The 16,417-nt window shown below is 41.6% G+C and overlaps 3 protein-coding genes and 1 pseudogene across 5 annotated transcripts; 1 reads left to right on the top strand and 3 right to left on the bottom strand.

Annotated features, from left to right (window-relative positions):
• Window positions 1–1,187: 1,187 nt before the first annotated feature.
• Window positions 1,188–4,233, bottom strand: LOC309607242 (histone H4). 2 transcript variants are annotated; one of them, XM_082345543.1, is made up of 2 exons: window positions 2,550–4,233; window positions 1,188–1,294 (listed from the first exon to the last, which is right to left on the bottom strand). In XM_082345543.1, exon 1 carries the CDS (start codon window positions 2,972–2,974, stop codon window positions 2,663–2,665), a length of 312 nt encoding a protein of 103 aa, XP_082201669.1. In that variant the 5' UTR covers window positions 2,975–4,233; the 3' UTR covers window positions 1,188–1,294; window positions 2,550–2,662. The 2 variants fall into 2 exon arrangements, with proteins under 2 accessions (XP_082201669.1, XP_082201670.1); XM_082345544.1 differs by lacking the exon at window positions 1,188–1,294 and adding an exon at window positions 1,876–1,949.
• Window positions 4,234–7,678: 3,445 nt separating this feature from the next.
• LOC309607223 (histone H1.3-like) lies at window positions 7,679–9,920 on the top strand. The gene has a single exon (XM_082345528.1). It carries the CDS (start codon window positions 7,691–7,693, stop codon window positions 8,354–8,356), a length of 666 nt encoding a protein of 221 aa, XP_082201654.1. The 5' UTR covers window positions 7,679–7,690; the 3' UTR covers window positions 8,357–9,920.
• LOC309607228 (histone H2A type 1 pseudogene) lies at window positions 8,652–9,082 on the bottom strand (annotated as a pseudogene). Its single transcript has one exon. The product of its transcript is annotated as a histone H2A type 1 pseudogene (transcript).
• Window positions 9,921–12,506: 2,586 nt separating the features above from the next.
• Window positions 12,507–15,931, bottom strand: LOC309607232 (histone H3.1). Its single transcript, XM_082345536.1, has one exon. It carries the CDS (start codon window positions 15,925–15,927, stop codon window positions 15,517–15,519), a length of 411 nt encoding a protein of 136 aa, XP_082201662.1. The 5' UTR covers window positions 15,928–15,931; the 3' UTR covers window positions 12,507–15,516.
• Between the last annotated feature and the right edge of the window lie 486 nt (window positions 15,932–16,417).

The raw sequence follows: 16,417 nt of genomic DNA, 5'->3' as shown, positions 1-16,417 counted from the left end.
TGGGGTAGTGGCTGTCCCCAGACAAAGAGCAAATTTGCTTAGTACACTCAGTTCAATCCCCCAAGCTGTACCGTGGCTGTGATGCAAACCCACTGTGTGTGCAGTATCCGCCTGGGCTCCTCCAGGTCGCCCCTGTGGGACTTGGTGGACAAGGGGATCCAATGCAAAATTGCTGCTTGCTGTGCTGTGCTGTAATAAAGCCTCTTGTCTCTGACCTAGGAGTGTTGTGTCTACTGCCAGCAGCCATGAAAGACTTACAGGTTATTTTATTATCTTGTAACTAGGGTAAGATCCCAGACTCTTCACAAACTCTGACACAAAGTGAAGAAGAAGGAGAAGAAGAAGAAGAAGAAGAAGGAGAAGGAGAAGGAGAAGAAGAAAGAAGGAGAAGGCAGCGAGGTGGAGAGGGAGGGGGAGGAGGAGGAGGAGAAGGGGTGGGGGAGAGAGAGAGGGTGCCAGTGCAGCATTTTATTCCAGGGAGATCCTCAATAGCTGTCTGCCCCTCTTGGTGGCACTATCAGGCCTGGAATAAATGTTAGGCTGTCCAGCCTCAGAATCTCTCTTTCTCTCTCTCTCTCTCTTTTTTCCTACACGGCATGATGAAATTTGCAACTCACTCAGATTTCTGCAGTGGGAGAGAGTGATTGTAGATTGGGAATAATGCAGGTAGAGAGACCTGTCAGGCCACTATAGGGATTAGAAAGCTATATAGGAGAAACAAAACTTTCCCCTACCCTTTTAGGGTCTCTAGCTGGGCCTGAGAATTAAGTTGACATAAAACAGATTAACATGAGAAAAGCACACACATTTTATTTAATCTTTTTACATGTACATGGGAGTCTTCACAGGAAAATGAAGACCCAAAAAGCAGTTAAGCCTAAGTGCTTATATACTAGGTTGAACAAAGAGTAGTAATTGTGAAATAGCAACTAAAATATATGGGGAGACTAAAGGAAGATAAGGATTATTTTAACAAGGTCTGTTTGTATAGATTCTCTCATCCGGGACTCCCCATTTCTGGTGATAAGAATGTTCATTTCCTCCTGGTATAGGGATGGCACCTTTCACATGGGATAATTATCTGTTTTCGAGAAGAAAAGGGGAGATCAGAGCCCCATTCTTGCATTAGCTGGTTTTCAAGCGCCTTAGCTCAAAAAAATCCTTATGCCAAAGTGGCATATTTTGGGGTGGCATATTCTGCTCCATTTCAGCTGATATTCAATTTTTGGGGTGCAAAGATGTCTCACCATTTATGGCACACTCTGGAAGAGACGGCTCAAGGAGGATCTATGAACTGATAATGGAGAACAAGAGTTTGTTAATTGAGTGGAACCACAGAACAGAGGAATAGGACCAAAAGAAGCAAACTGAGAAGGATCATGGAGAACAATAGGATCCGGGTTAGGAAGAAAGGTACCACAAAACACTGTGAGAAGATTGTGAAGGCAGGAGTAATAAATAGCGTCAGATGTGCGTGGTTTTGGCCATTCGAAGGTCACTGGTAACTATGCCAAGGATATATTTAGTGAGTGATTTGTGAAGAAGTCATATAATCATGAAAAGACATGAGGATAGTGACTCCAGATTACCCAAGGCTTGGAGATTTGATAAATGGGAAGGATCTAGTAATTGGTAGAGGTATGGATTAAATTGAGAGACACTGAAACATATTTATATGTGGATGGGAAGGAGCCAGTAGAAAGAGGAATAAAATTTTAAGCTGGGATATCACTATGATTAGATCAGGATGACCAACTAATTTATTGTGCAAATAAGTTATTGATAGTGGAAGTTGGCTCCATTAATAACTATCTTAAGATAACAGGGACAGAATGAAACTGTCTCTGGGTGTGTTTTCACTGACACAAACACAAAGCTTCTGGGAGTGAAAGATTTAGAACACAGGTGGCAGGGTGAGCATGAGGAGGCCTGAAGAGCATCTCTTCCGCCTGGTGGGAAAATGGAGAGGTAAGGATGCAGTCAGAGATGGGATGGCCATATGAAAGAATTTGTCGCATTATCAACATTTTGTAAACAAAGCATTAAGATTGCTGACCTCTTAGTCATGTTAGAGTTCCAACGCGTACTCAGGAGTACACTAGATAAGACAAAACTTTATAATGTCTCTTCCACCCGATTTGAGTTCACTAACTATGGCTCTATCTATCCAGAGCTATCTGCAACGTTTTCTGTAGGAAGAAGGCTGCTTAAAGGCCCCAGGTGCCCTCTTCAGGACAGTAGATGCTGGGTCATTGGGACACTCTGGACAAGTTAATTTTAATGTTTTCGGAGTAAAACAAACTCAAACATGCTGAAATTAGAAAACTGATGCCACGTCAAATGCAATTCACTTCTGTTGAATCTGAGTAAAAACTCCAGCAGTTCTACTGCACGAGATTTTGTTTTTGGCATGTCTGAGAGCCGCCATCTTGAGATGATGTCTAACTCGGAAAAGACCAAAAAAACGCGACAGCCGTGGCCTACAAAGAAAGAATGACTGCCTTAATTAAAATCGGCACCCAGTATTAATATAAAGCATCAAATATTACCTTTGATTTTCCTTTGTGTTAGATAACAGCCCTTCATATGACCAAGTGGGTGGCCCTGAGAAGGGCCTTTTGTGAGTAAACAAGAGCTTTACAGCCGAAGACCGCGTACAAACTTAGCCGCCGAAACCATACAGAGTGCGTCCCTGGCGTTTGAGCGCGTAAACCACGTCCATAGCGGTGACAGTCTTGCGTTTGGCGTGCTCGGTGTAGGTGACAGCGTCGCGAATGACATTCTCCAAGAACACCTTCAGCACCCCGCGGGTCTCCTCATAGATGAGACCAGAAATACGCTTCACTCCACCACGCCGGGCCAGGCGTCGGATAGCAGGTTTGGTGATGCCCTGGATGTTATCACGGAGAACTTTACGATGACGCTTGGCACCCCCCTTCCCCAGACCCTTCCCACCCTTGCCTCGGCCAGACATAGCTAACAACGACTACTAAACTCTTACAGCGCCTAACAGTGGCCTGCAGCCTCTTATATATCAGCTTTACGGACCTATTAGGAAACTGAAACGGCGGGGGCGGGAACGAGACCTCTGCCCCCGCCTCTTCCCCTCCTCACTGGCCGTCTGCTATTGCCTAGCAGGGAAGGGGGCGGGGAAATGCGACTCAGTATCTGTTTCCTGTTTCCTGGTTGGGGTCCAGAGTCGCTGGTTTTGTGGACTCTAGTCGTGTGCCTGTGGGTTTTCTCAATTAATATTGTACAAGTCTCCTCACCACTTTTGTTATTTAACAAAAAGAGGCAGTACCGCCACATTTGTCTACAAAAGGGAGAGAAAGCAGAATAAAATTAATTTGAAAACATGAAGATACTTTTAAAAAAGTAAGTACTCTTAAAAACTCTAGTAAGACTTACTAAGTTTGGCTTATCCTGAACGTTTCCGTTTGGCAAAGCGTTTACATAACCATCGTTTTTCAGCATTCCTGATAAAGAGGGAGGTCCAGGAAGGGGAGCCAACGTTAAATGAATTTCCGCTCTTTTCTCCCCAATTTATAAAGCACTATTTACATTGTGAGGATGAAGAATCCCAGGATTGAAGACCTAATCCTGTTCTAATAAGTGGTATTGTTGGGGTTAGAACTGAGGCCTTCTGATTCTGTGGTCTTATGTCCTTGCCACCTACCACCAAGCTATGTCATTAAAGCATTGAAGATACATCAGGATGAGTAAGTTTGCAAATTAACAGAATTTTTAAAAAATAACTAGAGTGAAATACTGTCCAAGTAAAAAGGGGAACTGAAGTTCTACACACAGATAAGTATTGATATGTTTAATAGACAAATGCCAACATTACTCACAGTCCACAGATTCACATTGAGTGCCTTCTATGTAACTACAGAGGTGATTTTAAAAAAAAAAAAAGCCTTCTCTGCTGGTGCTTACCATATAGGCGGTCAGAGGATTATTAACTTCCTTGAGTCACAAACTTTTTGAGATTCAGTTCAGTGCAGTTACCTGTGGATTTAGACATTATGATCTCCCCTGCTGTCCTTTTTGAGAAAGGCACTAAACAAAAATCATTGATTCATTGCGTGCATTCATTCAATAATTTAGGGTCTACTATACGCCAAGAATGGTGTACAAATACCAGGTTTACAAAGACAATCACACATTCTTTTAAAGAACTCACACTCTAGCAGAAGGAAGAGAAAAGTAAACTCGGGGTGAGAGGCCATATAATCAACCCAGCATCCTCCTAGATTCATCCTGGTAGTGATGGGTGGAGCAGCCGTATCCCAGCAACATCAGCATCACCTGGGAGCTTGTTAGACATACAGAATTTCAGGACCAACCCCAAATCTACTGAATTGATAGGACATTTTTAAGATCCTCAAGTGAGTAGTTTGCTCATTCAAGTTTGAGAAGAATTGTTTCAGAGTTGTGCTTTGCTATATTATATTAGCCACTAGCCACATATGCTCATTTAAATTTAAGTTAATTAAAATTAAATAAAATTTAAAATTAATTTCTTCGGTCACTCTAACTACCTTTAGGTAACTGCTCAATAATCACAGGCAAGTATAGTTGTTTTCTGTTCTACAGTGCAGATACGGAACATTTCCATCATTGCAATAGGTTGCATTGGGCTGTATTGTGATAGAGAACTTCTTCTGGAGAACTTCTAGTCCAGACTGGGAAAGAGAGTGTGGTAGGTATCTGAGAATGAGGCTTGCTGCAGGAAATGAGGATTGGAGTATTTTTGAGGTATAATAGAAATTAGTCATCTTCTGTGTGTACCAGATATTACAGATACACAGAGGGACATGTAAAAAGGAAAGTGGAAGTTTGAGAGTAGTAGTGTCCTTTTTAGGAAATAAAATGAATAATATTGATATATAGTTGTGCTTGAAGGGGGGTTTCAAGTGGTAGAGTGTCCTCAGGTGAGACCATCTGATAGGAAATTAAAATAGATGTGATTTCTCATTACCCTTCTGAACACATTACATTGTAACACAATGCTCTATTTGCTCTCTAGCCCTTATTTTTAATTTGGCCTTTTTGATATTTAGTCAACATAGTCACTCTTCTCCTTAAATGTTTGAAATTTACTGAATTTTGGAACACTTAAGTACAGCCCCTGTGGATTGCCCTGGTGAGCCCTACCTATCTCTTTCACAGTCATTTACTATGGTGAGTGGGGATTTGACACCAAAATTGAGAGAACATGAAGTCGTGAGACATCCATCACTTGTTTAACTTTAGTTTTTCTTATTTATTTTTTACATCTATAAAGTAAAAATAGTTCAAGTCTTAGTCTAGCAAAAAATCCATGGTTTTAGAATATATACAGATTTAGGATTCAGAAGTAATACAGACAACTTTTTTGTGGGCTACCAAGTAATAGGTGAAACTTTTCAGCTTTATAGTCCCATAGGGTGATCCAGCTTTCAAGAACCTTGTCCATGCTACAGTTAGAGAGAGCGTAATACCTGGATCTCAAGAGATAACAGTACCTACACACAGCACAGCTCCATCCTCCTATACACAGCTAAGGAAGAACTTTTCAGGTGAAATCAAGCCTCAGTTATTGCCCTCCAGGAAGGGCAGAGATTACCTATAAACAATTAAGCAAATGATCCTGAGCCCCAATGTCTTCTCACTTATTTGGAACCTAAATAGCCATGGGAACCAGTAACAGTTGCACAAGAAAGAAATGGTGGCATCTGCTGTAGGAAGAACTTTTCACCTATCTTAAATTGAGTACATACAACTTAGGGAACAATTCCAACAAGTATTCAACAACTGATATCATGACTACAATGATCACCAAAATGGTAAGGGTTTAAAAATCTGAATTTTAATTTTATCTTTAGGTCTAGATAGTATTAGGCTCTGGGCTGAAAAGGAAAAGGGCGTATATAATGTTTGTTACTATTGCTATTGACAGTGATGATATTGAGGATGACAAGTAGCCCCATCCTCCAGACAGATGTAAAATGCCTTCCCTGGGAAAATTGGAATGTTCTAGATCCAATCCTATAAGCTTCCCTCTTTATACACCGTATTTGTAATTGGTATATAACATGGTCTCAAGTCCCAGAGACTTAGTTTCAGACAGTGCCAGCCAATAATGACTATTTAAAAACAAGCCAAGTCATTTTTATGGAATTAGTTCAGTGCAGAGAGATGACATCTTTTAAGTTGATTATCCTGTCTTGGAGTTATATGAGAAAATTCTCAGGTCACTATTGAATGTAGAATAAACAGATTTTTGGAAGTAGGGGTATTTATTAAAAAAAACACAACACCAAAATACTTTTCTTGTTTATTTATTTTGACAAGCATGAGGTTTAATTTCAGTATCTGATTATTTGGTGGATATTAATTTTGTGCTTAATTATCCAATATTGAATTCCATTAGCTCTCTGTGTTACAAAGAGATGGAGTAGTAAATCAGTCATGTTTGCTATGAAATGTTTATTCAACTCCTTAGTGGACACATTCAGCCAATTAATTTAGGTCATGATAGCCTGGTTCATATTTTGTTAGTAAAAATCCCAAGGAAACTTATGAAGATTCAGAAAGTGAGTTTAATGAGAATTTTTTTTACTTTCTAGTCCTCTGTGTCCCTATTTGCAATGTTGAAAAAAGTTAAATTTGTATTTTAAGTATCATTTTGAAATATAGGAAATATGTACATAATTCTGTGCTAAATATTGGAGGAAAAAAATCTTATGGATGGAATATCATTAGGCAATTTACAATTTTAACCCCCGTGATCTTACAGAGTTCTTGAGCTCAGAGCTGGTAAAATGATGTAGAACTGCCAATCTATTGCTTCATGATTCACTTTTCTTCTTTATAGATGGTGTGATTGATCTCTAATGCCCATTCTAGGTCAGAAAAATCTATTATACTAATTTTTAGAGAAGGTTGGTGACTCTATTTGGAGCTGTTTATCTAGAAAATAAATGGAGCAGCCTCACACCCCATCCTTCCAAAAATGTTTAAATCACCGAAACACTGGGAGCAAACCCAGTTTACACACTGGTCACTCAAATACTTTTTTTTTAAATCTATCTTTTTTAAAATAGTTATTCATCTTGTACGTAGAATTTTCTACCCCAGTGCCAATTCCCAGTGCTTAGAGCAAACAAGTTGCAGGAGAGCTGTGCTATTGCTCCCGCGAAAAAACCGATTTTCCTTGTATATTTGAGTAAAAATGAGGTTATTTATATAAGGTTGAAAAGAAAACAGTGTGTATGACAATGCCCTGGAAGAAAGATTTGCAAAGGAAGCAGAGAGAACTAGTAATTTTAAGGAAAATCTGAAAGTTGTCTCAATTTGACCGAAGTTTCCAAGAGAGTTGGGGGAATCAGGAAAGGTTCAGGGGGCCGGCTTTGAAACTAGGTATAGCAAATAAGGCAGGAATGAAGCCTGAAGAGTCTCAGATCAGTTTCCCCCAAATCCCTAATTATTTCGTGCCCAGACTTCTTATATTTTTCTTCTTTTTTAAGGGGCAAAAAACACAGCCATTCGGCAGAGCCGAGGAGCCCTTCGTAGCAGCGCGGCGCACCGAACAGGCAACCAATCATCACGCAGCGACTCTCTATATAAACCCCCAGCCGGCGGCGCCCGGGACACGCCGTTCTGACAGTTTAAGGTTACTTTTTGTCTTTCCTGGCTAAACAGAAAAATGTCGGAGACTGCTCCAGTTGCTCCTACTGTTCCCGCACCTGCGGAGAAAACACCTGTTAAGAAGAAGACGAAGAAAACGGGCGCAGCTGCTGGAAAACGCAAGGCGTCCGGGCCCCCGGTGTCCGAGCTCATCACCAAGGCTGTCGCCGCCTCCAAAGAGCGCAGCGGCGTGTCCTTGGCCGCGCTGAAGAAAGCGCTGGCGGTCGCTGGTTATGACGTGGAGAAGAACAACAGCCGCATCAAGTTGGGTCTCAAGAACTTGGTGAGTAAGGGCACCCTGGTGCAGACCAAGGGCACTGGCGCCTCAGGTTCCTTCAGGCTCAACAAAAAGGCGGCCACCGGGGAAACCAAGCCCAAGGCTAAGAAGGCGGGCGCGGCCAAGCCCAAGAAGGTTGCTGGGGCAGCTAAGAAGCCCAAGAAGGCCACGGGCGCGGCCACCCCCAAGAAAGCCGCTAAGAAGACCCCCAAGAAAGCCAAGAAACCGGGGGTGGCTGCTGGGGCCAGGAAAGTGGCTAAGAGCCCGAAAAAGGCGAAGGCAGCCAAGCCGAAGAAGGCGGCTAAGAGTCCGGCCAAGGCCAAAGCCCCCAAGCCCAAGGCAGCCAAGCCTAAAGCTGCCAAGCCCAAGGCTACAAAGGCCAAGAAGGCGGTCTCCAAGAAGAAGTAAATCGGTAGCGGGACGTCCTACTTTGAAAATCTCAACGGCTCTTTTCAGAGCCACCCACTAATTTCAGGTAAAGAGCTTAACCGGATATGTGTCTCCGTAGGTAATGCAACAAGCCTTGTAATAAGGTAATTCTTTTTTAAACTTAAGCAGCTTATTTTTTTAAACTTGCCGCCCTAATGTGATTGGCTGTGCGTCAGGGTGCGCGCGCACCGCCACGTTCAGAACTATCCGAATGTTGTGATCACAGTCCTCTAAGGAGAGTTTAGTGGCTCTCAAAAGAGCCTTTGCGGCAGATTCACTTGCCCTTGGCCCTGTGGTGGCTCTCGGTCTTCTTAGGCAGCAGGACGCCGCTCTGAAAGATGGTGACTTTGCCCAGCAGCTTGTTAAGCTCCTCGTCGTTGCGGATGGCCAGCTGCCGGTGACGCGGGATGATGCGCGGGCCGCGTTGCCCGCCAGCTCCAGGATCTCGGCCGTCAGGTACTCCAGCACCGCCGCCAGGTACACCGGCGCGCCGGCCCCGACTCGCTCGGCATAGTTACCCTTGCGAAGCAGGCCGTGGACTCGGCCCACGGGGAACTGGAGCCCGCCCCGCGAGGAGCGAGTCTTGGCCTTTGCTCGCGCTTTGCCGCCCTGTTTTTCTCGTCCAGACATGTTAGGAAAGAAATACTGCAGCTTGAGGAAGAGGTTATTATAGTCTCTGGATGTTTCTAAAATTTCCATTCCCATTGGTTTGTAGAGGCTACTCAGAGAGTTAGCCAATCAGAACGCAGTTCTGGAGTTACTTGCATGGGCTCCAGGAGAAAATACTGCACCAATTAGAGATTGAGATATTGACTTGTATTGATACATACTTTGAAGCAGTTGAAAAGCTTGGATTATTCCGCTTGATGAATGTAGTCCTATTTGGGGGGAGTATTCATGCTATTGTTATTCTGCCTAAATCTGCATAATGTTGCTACCACCCTGACACCAAGGGATAGTAAAAAAGTAAGCTACCCCTGGCGGTTTATAATTTACCCTTTTCTTTGCCAGATTTTTTCCGCCTCAGATGTTGACAAGACCCAGGGAGCTGGGTAGGTGGTCTAATATCTTTTGGTGAATAGGCAACAAACAGGGAGGCAGAAACAAATAAAAACCGTTGATAAAGGCAACGAGATTGCTTAGAGTGCTCCTGGAGCTGGAGTAACCAGGGCAAAATAAATGGCTCTAGGAAGATGGGTTGACCTGATATTACATCATTTCCCCTTCATCCCTGTTTTTGTTGTTGTTGTTATTTTAATTTCTGGGGAAGGCCACTCGATTTTACTGGCAAATCTTGACCAAAATATGAGTTCTGCAGACCATTAGGGGGTTGTAAACATGGATGGGGAAAAATTACATCTTTATTTTACCAAATTCTAAATGCAGCTAAGCATTTCCTTCAAGTATATCTGTAGGCAGCTAATCACAATGGATTATGCAGTGCCTCTGACTTTTTCAACAGTGGCCATCACAGATGTTTTTGGATCACTTTGAAGATATTGCAGATATCTTGTAATAAAATTTACCTGTTCCTTGAAACTGACATTTGTTATTCCACCTGTTGCTCCTTGTTATTTGATGTGACTAATGAAACACATTTTACGTAAAAGAAATACATTTTGACAGCTGTATTTTAATGTGGCTAATTTTCTTATCCTGTATGCTTTAAGTATTTTAAAACATTGTATTGAGAAGATATTTGTTTATAGGTTTCTCCAGACTATCCATAGAGTCCACTATACAAAACAAGTCATGAGTCCCTGAGCAGATCTTCAGTGGCAAATACCTCATGGTTGAAAGACTTCGTCTTATTTCTTTGTTTACAACATATCCAGCGGCCCCCGCCCCCCGCCCCCAGCTACACATACACACACACACACAACTTACTGGTTAATAGTTTATTAAATTTTACTATTTAAACTTTCTTTAAAAAAAAAAAAAAGGAGGTAGCCTGTGATTACCTTTCTAGCTTTTCTAAGCAGGAGTTCATCTTTTCCCCATCACAACTGTATTCCATACTTTCTTCTTTCTAGAAAGGGCCAAAAAGCCCTCCTCTTAGAAGACTGGTTTGGTTGAGAAGGTGATTTGGATAAATGGGAAGATGTGAAATGGTTACTCAGAAGAATCTTTTTGAAAATAAGAGATTGCATCAAGGGGGAAAGATAAGAGGGAAGAGACCTGTGAGGTCTTTAATACCCAGAATGAGAGAGTTTGGCTTTTGATTATGAGTGATGAGGAATAAGTATTATGTAGGAATGTGACATTCAACAAGAGTGGTTACTATATAGTATCTCTGTAGTTCGTTACATTTTACAAACCACTTCTATGCCTGCCTCACTATAAAGCATTTGCAGTAGGTATAGCTAAGCTGCTTGATTATTATTAGACTGCACTGCGTGGCTTGCGGGATCTTAGTTCCCCAACCAGGGATTGAACCCAGTCCATGGCAGTGAAAGTCCTAACCACTGGACTGCCAGGGAATTCCCTAAGCTACTTGTTTTAAAGTTAAGAAAATTGTGGCTTAGAAAGATGAAATGGCCAGAATCACCTTGTCAATAAATGATGGACCTGGGTCTCAAACACGAGTTTCTTTATTCCTAGTGTCATTTTCTGAGCACTGCTCCTCATCTATTATGTCAACTGGAAAAGGAGTAGAGTTCTCTATTTCCTTTTTAGGCTCATCCAGAATAACATAACATTCATGTATTTCTATTTTAGGCCCTTTGTGAGCTATCCAATTCACAATCCCTTTGGAATGCACCAGAAGGGATTAAACACGATTCAATCAATGCTCTTCTAGTTTTACACTGGTTTATGTAAGTTAATATTCATATTCCTTTCCTTGGGACAGTTTCTAATTTACAAGGAAATCAGAACTTGTTTAACTCTTACTCCATCTCCCAAAATTTTTGTTGCAGTTAAAGCAGGTTAAAATGAACATCTTGGGATGGTCTTGATATTCTGCAGCAGGATGATGAGGGATCAGGAAGCTTATTCCTAGTCCCTGTATTTCATCAGTAAACCACATCCCTAGGAGGGTCTCCTGAAACACTCATCCTTGGATTTCTGATGTTCTTTTGCTGAACAAAGGTGGTCTGTCAATCACAGTGGCAAAACCCCAGGTTTAGAAAAACTCAATAGATCTACACTTAAAGACGGCAAATATCAAGCAGGAGCCTGTGTGAGTAGTTGTCTCCAAAATATACCAAAAAACAAAAAAAGAAAGAAAGAAAGACAAAAGGACGTCTTAGCATGGAAGGTGTGAAGGCATGTTCATATTTTCTTAGCTGCAGGAGGGTACTTATGCATATGGCATAGGTCTAAGCCAAAAGTAATTTTGGGGGCCAGGCTGAAGTCACTACTTTCTCCCTTCTACTTAGTAATTGCCTGACTCCTTGTAACTGGAGGAGGCAGATGGAACTCATGTCACTGTGTGGAGGCCTTGATTACTCATGTCACTCAGTCACTAAATCAGGTAGATGTTTAAATAAGTTTCAGTAACTGACAGTTTCTCCCCTCTCACATTCTCTCCTTATCCTCTCATACCTGGATGATTCCATGTTTCTTAACCAGTATCCTAACCAGTTTCTTCCTAACTGGTTCTTCCTAACCAGTTTCTCCAGCCCCTAATTCCTAAATTCTGGTCATTCTGTCTTATAAAAATTGTCACTCTTGCCTTAGGTTCAAGTGAGAACTTTATAGCCTTTTTTCATAATGATACTTTCTGCTCACACTAACCAGCACTAATAACTCAAATTTACCTTTCTATTCCTTTTTGTTGTTGTTTATTTTTTGTTTTTTGAACAACTTTACTCATCTGCAATTCCTTCTCTCCTTCTACCTGGGAGAATCTTTCCAATTTCATCTCAAGTTCCAACTCCATGAATAAATTCCCCTAATTAGAAAAATCTAGTTTCTCTGATAATGTGCTTTGATGACAATAATTGGGTACCATTATTATCAATGGAAAATTTATAATGCATCTATTCTTTTCTGTCATTAAACTAAACCCTAGGGCATTAGTCTTCTTTATCTTGTTTTCCCACTACTCTAGGTGTGTTTTAATTGACTGAGCTTTAAAATCCTGTCAAATGGGTGGAATTATCCCCATAATAATCAGATTCAGTGATTTTCTGTTTTTCTGTGGAAAGCTAAGTGTAATAAATCTCTGCCCTTTCTATGACCCTCCTCATGGCTTGACTTAGGCACTAGCTCCCTTACTTTCTGAGGTATGCCATCCAAGGTGTTGGGGCTACTGAAAAAAAAAAAAAAAAACACCTTTGCAGTATAAAAGTCTTCAGATGTAAAATATCAATATTTACCTGTGTACATATGGGGTAGGCAGGATGTGGCAAAAGAATAAAATGGCATTTCTGAATTATCTTGATTTTTAGCTATCAATTCCATAAAATAAAGCTACTGGTCATTCAGAGATTATATACTTGTTTGTTTTTAAATTACATGTACTTATAGGCAACCAGGCAAGCCTGAAATGGTTATACAACTTAATTTTCCAACAGGTACAAATAAAATGTGACATGATTTAGATTTGTGATATTTCCCCAAGAAAATCAAAATTCATTAAAAAAATCTCATGTTAAACACTACCATTTCAATGTATGCCTTTAAGATTAAAAAAAAATGTGTGTGTGTATGTGTCTTAACAATCAAGATCATTGTTTGGATGATGGACAGAAAGGCTAAAAATTGTCCAAGTTAATGTTATATTTTTATTGCTGTTCATCAATTATATTTCTGTGCCATTGGCTGTAATAATTGTAGTATAATAGAACACAGTTTTATATGATCCTGTACATTTTCAAAATCCACCCATTTCCTTTAACGTATTATGAAAATATTAAGATAAACATATCAGTCTTCCTATGACAGCTCTTCCAAGGAGTAAAGCCTCAGGGGTAACTGTTGAGGATCATACTGATGCTATTGTTTATTATAGCAATGCCAAAGGGGAAAAGTTTTAGCTCTATCCTTTTTAACTAAAACTTAGTTTCAGTTTCCTCATCTGTAAAGAACTAATAGAATAAAAATTATGTATATTAGTAGAGAACTATTGAATTTACCTTATATTTTGGAGACTTCATAGACTAATACATGACGTCTGGCCAACTCAGTAATGCAACCACTCAATTAATGTTGAGTATTTCTACGTGGTAAAACTATATAGTATTAAAGTTACATGAACTCTATCAATCTTTTACTTCTGTAATCAGGAATAAACTGAATGGTAATTCCTGTTTGTTCAATAATTTTTATTTTAAATTCCAATTTGACTAAATAATTTCCTGAGGGTTTGTTTTAGTCAAAGGACTGTTCTAGATGTTCTGATGGATTTAATAATACAACTAGGTGTTTTCTGTGCCCCCTTGGTCCTCATATCTTGACATCCACCATCTGGTGAGACAGAAACAGACATTAAAAAACTTACTGTGCTAGAATCTCAAAGAAAGTACAGGATATGGGAAAGTACGTTCTAATATGGAATGACTTTATGTAGCGTTACAAATATCTAACACTCCATTATTGAAATTATGATTAGTTAAACTTTTTTCTTTATATGGGTGGAGGCTCCCCAGTTCTCAGCACCCGAGTCTCAATGCCTGACAGACTTCCAAGAACAAAGATTTCTTTTATAAAACCTCTAGGACTTACAATGGCTAACTTGGCCTGTGTATTTATTTACAGCTTTGTTTCTGTTAAATTTACCACCTGACCTTTTTCCTTAGTGATCCTCAAGGGGAAACAGCCCATTAAAAAACAATAAATTAATAGAAGGCTCTCAATTTTGTAGTTAAGGATACCTCACCCATCTTGAACCTGAAATTTGCTGAAGTGTTTGAATAGACATAAAATCCTTCCAGACGGTCTACAGTAACCCAATTAGTAACAACCTTTCTACATTTCCAAATAACAGACTGTATAGTTTCAGAACAAAATTCCTTACTTTTTTCCCTTCAGCTACCAGTTTAGACATAGTGAAGAATTTACTTCCACAAGAAGGGAATATCGTTTCAATACAGAATAGTATAACACTGCTGTTTTGTAGGGATGAGAAGAAAGCGAAGACAACATTTTCTGCAATAGAGAACTCTCAAGCTTACAGCTGATTTTCATGTTTTACTGACAAATATGAGGTACTTTCATAAGATTTGATTTAAAGATTAAGATAGGGAATTTAGGAAAACAGAAAAAGACTCCTTTAATGGCGTCTGCTGAAAGGCTCATGATTCCTGCATTCGAGTTCATTCAATTTTTTCCTACTCAGAGACCCACCCAGCTGCCCCTGTTGGTTGCTTTGGCCCTTTGTAGAGAAGACCTGGTGGGTAAAGACCGCCACCAAGTTCTCAGGAGCTGTCAAGGTCTTCCCTTTGGTGATAAAGCTAATAACCTAAGCCTTGGCTCCGTTTTAGGGGTGGTCGTGGTATATCCGTGACCATTCTCAACAGGGTCCTGGTGGTTGCTAGCGAGCTGGGCCTCACAATTCTGGTGAGCAAGGGCACCCTGGTGTAGACCAAGCGTTTAGCCACGCCTAAATGTACCAAACCTACACAAAATAAGACAAACGGAGGTGTGCAAGTAAAGCCGTGGAGGCAGTTCCTACACTGAAACTTAAAAATAACAGGCTTTTTAGGACTTCCCTGGTGGTGCAGTGGTTAAGACCGCCTGCCAATACAGGGGACACGGGCTTGAGCCCTGGTCCAGGAAGATCCCACATGCCACGGAGCATCTAAGCCTGTGTGCCAGAACTGCTGAGCCCACGCACTGCAACTACTGAGTCCACGTGCTGCAACTACTTAAGGTCTAGAGCCCGTGCTCTGCAAGAGAAGCCACTGCAATGAGAAGCCCGCGCACCACAACGAAGAGTAGCCCCCGCTCGCCGCAACTAGAGAAAGCCCACATGCGGCACTGAAGACCCAACACAAACCCCCCGCCCCCAAAAAATAAAACACCATAGGCTTTTTAAAGAGCTTAATTCCGAGACTCTCTCCGCAAAGGTCTCTCGGGACTGCGCGAAATTTGTGCTCTTAATGACCAAGTACTACCGCACCTTTTATAGAGCAAGTGATTGGCTCTGAAAAGAGCCTTTGGGTTTTAGTTATCACTCGATTAAGAAAGCCAATTTACGCCCTCTCCCCGCGGATGCGGCGAGCAAGCTGGATGTCCTTGGGCATGATAGTGACGCGCTTGGCGTGGATGGCACACAGGTTGGTGTCCTCGAAAAGCCCCACCAGGTAGGCCTCGCACGCCTCCTGCAGCGCCATCACGGCCGAGCTCTGGAAGCGCAGGTCGGTCTTGAAGTCCTGCGCGATCTCGCGCACCAGCCGCTGGAACGGCAGCTTGCGGATCAGCAGCTCCGTGGACTTCTGGTAGCGGCGGATCTCGCGCAGGGCCACCGTGCCGGGCCGGTAGCGGTGCGGCTTCTTCACGCCGCCTGTGGCCGGTGCGCTCTTGCGGGCCGCTTTGGTAGCCAGCTGCTTGCGCGGCGCCTTACCACCGGTGGACTTGCGAGCGGTCTGCTTAGTACGAGCCATAATGAGAGATTGCAAACACTGCTACAACTACAAGCCGTACTGTTCTTGCTCTTATTTATAAAGGCGAAGTCCTCCTGATTGGTCCGAATCTTCAAATTCCGCGCCATGAATTAAGTAACTGGATAAGCCTTGTGATTGGATACCAGGTCTCACTTTAGAAAATCTAGATCTGTTGCAGTATGCTCTATATTTTCTCGCTTAAAGTCCTCCGCCATTTATTCACCCTGTATGTTACATGTTTTATATATACCTTAATTGGTTTTGTTTTAATCCCCTTGTTCGGAATTAAGTTTGGGAAGAGACGAAAATGAACGTTCCAGAGTTCTGAGCCCTTTCAAAAACTCCGGTTTTGATTGTAATTGATCGAGTTCAGTTTCGTCACTTATCAAAGGTTCTGATTTTGAATAACGTTTTATTTTAGCAATGCAAGCACCATATTACATAATTCCCAGCCCTCCAACAAACGCTGGCATCACTTCCAGACACTGTT

This window comes from Balaenoptera borealis (assembly GCF_965194805.1).
Source record: "Balaenoptera borealis genome assembly, chromosome: 12".
NCBI classification, from domain to species: domain Eukaryota; kingdom Metazoa; phylum Chordata; class Mammalia; order Artiodactyla; family Balaenopteridae; genus Balaenoptera; species Balaenoptera borealis.
The sequence above is the reverse complement of the archived record's forward strand: the minus strand, read 5'-3'. Positions and strand labels throughout refer to the sequence as shown.

Excerpts from the sequence above, each read along its gene's own strand:
- LOC309607232 (XM_082345536.1), bottom strand. The coding sequence starts at position 15,927 with ATGGCTCGTACTAAGCAGACCGCTCGCAAGTCCACCGGTGGTAAGGCG.
- LOC309607242 (XM_082345543.1), bottom strand. The coding sequence starts at position 2,974 with ATGTCTGGCCGAGGCAAGGGTGGGAAGGGTCTGGGGAAGGGGGGTGCC.
- LOC309607223 (XM_082345528.1), top strand. The coding sequence starts at position 7,691 with ATGTCGGAGACTGCTCCAGTTGCTCCTACTGTTCCCGCACCTGCGGAG.